The 2,763-nt window shown below is 52.4% G+C and overlaps 1 protein-coding gene across 1 annotated transcript in view; it reads right to left on the bottom strand.

Annotated features, from left to right (window-relative positions):
• The window catches only part of DNAH14 (dynein, axonemal, heavy chain 14), a 152,975-nt gene that overhangs the window by 62,463 nt on the left and 87,749 nt on the right, over positions 1-2,763 (bottom strand). The window contains exons 40-41 of the mRNA XM_014539918.1: positions 2,616-2,751; positions 2,060-2,159 (exon numbers count right to left, since the gene is read on the bottom strand). Of these exons, the coding sequence (XP_014395404.1) occupies positions 2,060-2,159; positions 2,616-2,751 (236 nt within the window). The remainder of the gene's footprint in view (positions 1-2,059; positions 2,160-2,615; positions 2,752-2,763) is intronic.

Here is a 2,763-nt window from a genome sequence, read left to right as displayed (position 1 = left end):
GATAGAGCGTCGGCCTGCGGATTCAAGGGTCCCAGGTTCGATTCCGGTCAAGGGCATGTACCTTGGTTTCGGGCACCTCCCCAGTAGGGAGTGTGCAGGAGGCAGCTGATCGATGTTTCTAACTCTCTATCCCTCTCCCTTCCTCTCTGTAAAAAATCAATAAAATATATTTAAAGAAAAAACGCTTCTTAATCCTAAGGCGTTAAAAAAAATTACAAAAATTGCAACCTTTTACTATTCTGTTGGCAGTTTAAAGAACCGGCTCTGCAGACAGATCCGAGAGAGAAGACATGCTGACCTGGAGGTGTTTTCCAAACATTTCCTTACTTTTCCGTGGGAAACTGTCTCTTTCCAACCACAGCCCGAGGTGAAGGTACGAGCGCTCAGGGAACCCTCTCTTCGTTGGTGCACAACAGACACATGTAACTTTTAATGCCTTCAAATGGGTTAGATTTGCAATATACACTTTTACAAATGAAACTACACGTGCCAGAGCTGAAAGGAGCATTTGCTGTACCCACCCAATGCATCAGAATCAGAACTCGTTCTCTCAAGGGCTATGGAGATGGGGCTGTAGCAAAAGCAAAAGCAAAATAAAACCCCTGCCCGGCCGGCGTGGCTCAGGGGTTGAGCATCGGCCTAGGAACCAGACAGCTGGGAGGGGGTAGACAGCTGGGAGGGTAGACAGCTGGGAGGGTAGGACAGCTGGGAGGGGGTAGACAGCTGGGAGGGTAGACAGCTGGGAGGGTAGGACAGCTGGGAGGGGGTAGACAGCTGGGAGGGTAGACAGCTGGGAGGGTAGGACAGCTGGGAGGGGGTAGACAGCTGGGAGGGTAGACAGCTGGGAGGGTAGGACAGCTGGGAGGGGGTAGACAGCTGGGAGGGTAGACAGCTGGGAGGGTAGGACAGCTGGGAGGGGGTAGACAGCTGGGAGGGTAGACAGCTGGGAGGGTAGGACAGCTGGGAGGGGGTAGACAGCTGGGAGGGTAGACAGCTGGGAGGGTAGGACAGCTGGGAGGGGGTAGACAGCTGGGAGGGTAGACAGCTGGGAGGGTAGGACAGCTGGGAGGGGGTAGACAGCTGGGAGGGTAGACAGCTGGGAGGGTAGGACAGCTGGGAGGGGGTAGACAGCTGGGAGGGTAGACAGCTGGGAGGGTAGGACAGCTGGGAGGGGGTAGACAGCTGGGAGGGTAGACAGCTGGGAGGGTAGGACAGCTGGGAGGGGGTAGACAGCTGGGAGGGTAGACAGCTGGGAGGGTAGGACAGCTGGGAGGGGGTAGACAGCTGGGAGGGTAGACAGCTGGGAGGGTAGGACAGCTGGGAGGGGGTAGACAGCTGGGAGGGTAGACAGCTGGGAGGGTAGGACAGCTGGGAGGGGGTAGACAGCTGGGAGGGTAGACAGCTGGGAGGGTAGGACAGCTGGGAGGGGGTAGACAGCTGGGAGGGTAGACAGCTGGGAGGGTAGGACAGCTGGGAGGGGGTAGACAGCTGGGAGGGTAGACAGCTGGGAGGGTAGGACAGCTGGGAGGGGGTAGACAGCTGGGAGGGTAGACAGCTGGGAGGGTAGGACAGCTGGGAGGGGGTAGACAGCTGGGAGGGTAGACAGCTGGGAGGGTAGGACAGCTGGGAGGGGGTAGACAGCTGGGAGGGTAGACAGCTGGGAGGGTAGGACAGCTGGGAGGGGGTAGACAGCTGGGAGGGTAGACAGCTGGGAGGGTAGGACAGCTGGGAGGGGGTAGACAGCTGGGAGGGTAGACAGCTGGGAGGGTAGGACAGCTGGGAGGGGGTAGGACAGCTGGGAGGGAATAGGACAGCTGGGAGGGTGTAGGGACAGCTGGGAGGGGGTAGACAGCTGGGAGGGGGTAGGACAGCTGGGAGTGTAGGACAGCTGGGAGGGGGTAGACAGCTGAGAGGGGGTAGACAGCTGGGAGGGTAGGACAGATGAGAGGGTAGGACACTTGGGAGGGTAGTGGACATTTTTGGGGACGTTTTATTTTAAACCATCATTTGAACTTTTCATTCTGAGATTCCCGACAGCACAGAACGACTTGTGTGTCACCGAGAGAGGAAGGGTTTGAAGCTCCTGTAAACACATACCTTGACTGCCAGCTGCTGTCCTATAAGACTCGGAAAGCAAGGCGCTGATGTTCTGCCTCAGGCTAGCGGGAGAAGACATTGTAAGGTTCCAGATTAGCTCATTTACCTTGGCAGCCTAGACTTGCACGAATTTTGTGCATCGTGCCTCTAGCCAACCCTACTACCGTATGAGAAGGAAATATATTTCTAGTGCAAACAAAACCAAGTATATGCAACACTGTATTTGTATATTTAGGTACGTTTTTCTAAGAAGGACAATAGTTTATAGCTTCACTTTGTTAGGTCAAAGAACTACACTTTTAAGTTTAGTTACATTAAAAATAAATGTCAGAATTTCTCACTTAAAGGAATTAATTTAGTTAATACTATGGAAAAGTGAAGCTTTTCTTAACTCCTTTTTTTGAATATTTCTGCATTTTTACATAACACATTTGCTTTTTAAAACAAGGCATAGTTAGATATTAAAGCAAACTTTTTTTTCTGCCAGACAAATCAAACGTGGAGTTTAATGAATATACTACCTTAACTTTTTAATTTCGTTATATAGTAGGACTTCTCCTAAAATTGACTCATATTTCACATCGAATCCTCCTGAGCCCTCCAACTTTGCAAGCATCTGTTTAATGGCACTGGTTTTCCCAATACCAAAGTCTCCTAACGGGGGGG

The sequence above is a fragment of the Myotis brandtii genome, unplaced genomic scaffold, assembly GCF_000412655.1.
Source record: "Myotis brandtii unplaced genomic scaffold, ASM41265v1 scaffold231, whole genome shotgun sequence".
NCBI lineage: Eukaryota > Metazoa > Chordata > Mammalia > Chiroptera > Vespertilionidae > Myotis > Myotis brandtii.
Note: the sequence above shows the minus strand (reverse complement) of the source record. Positions and strands in the feature narration are given on the sequence as shown.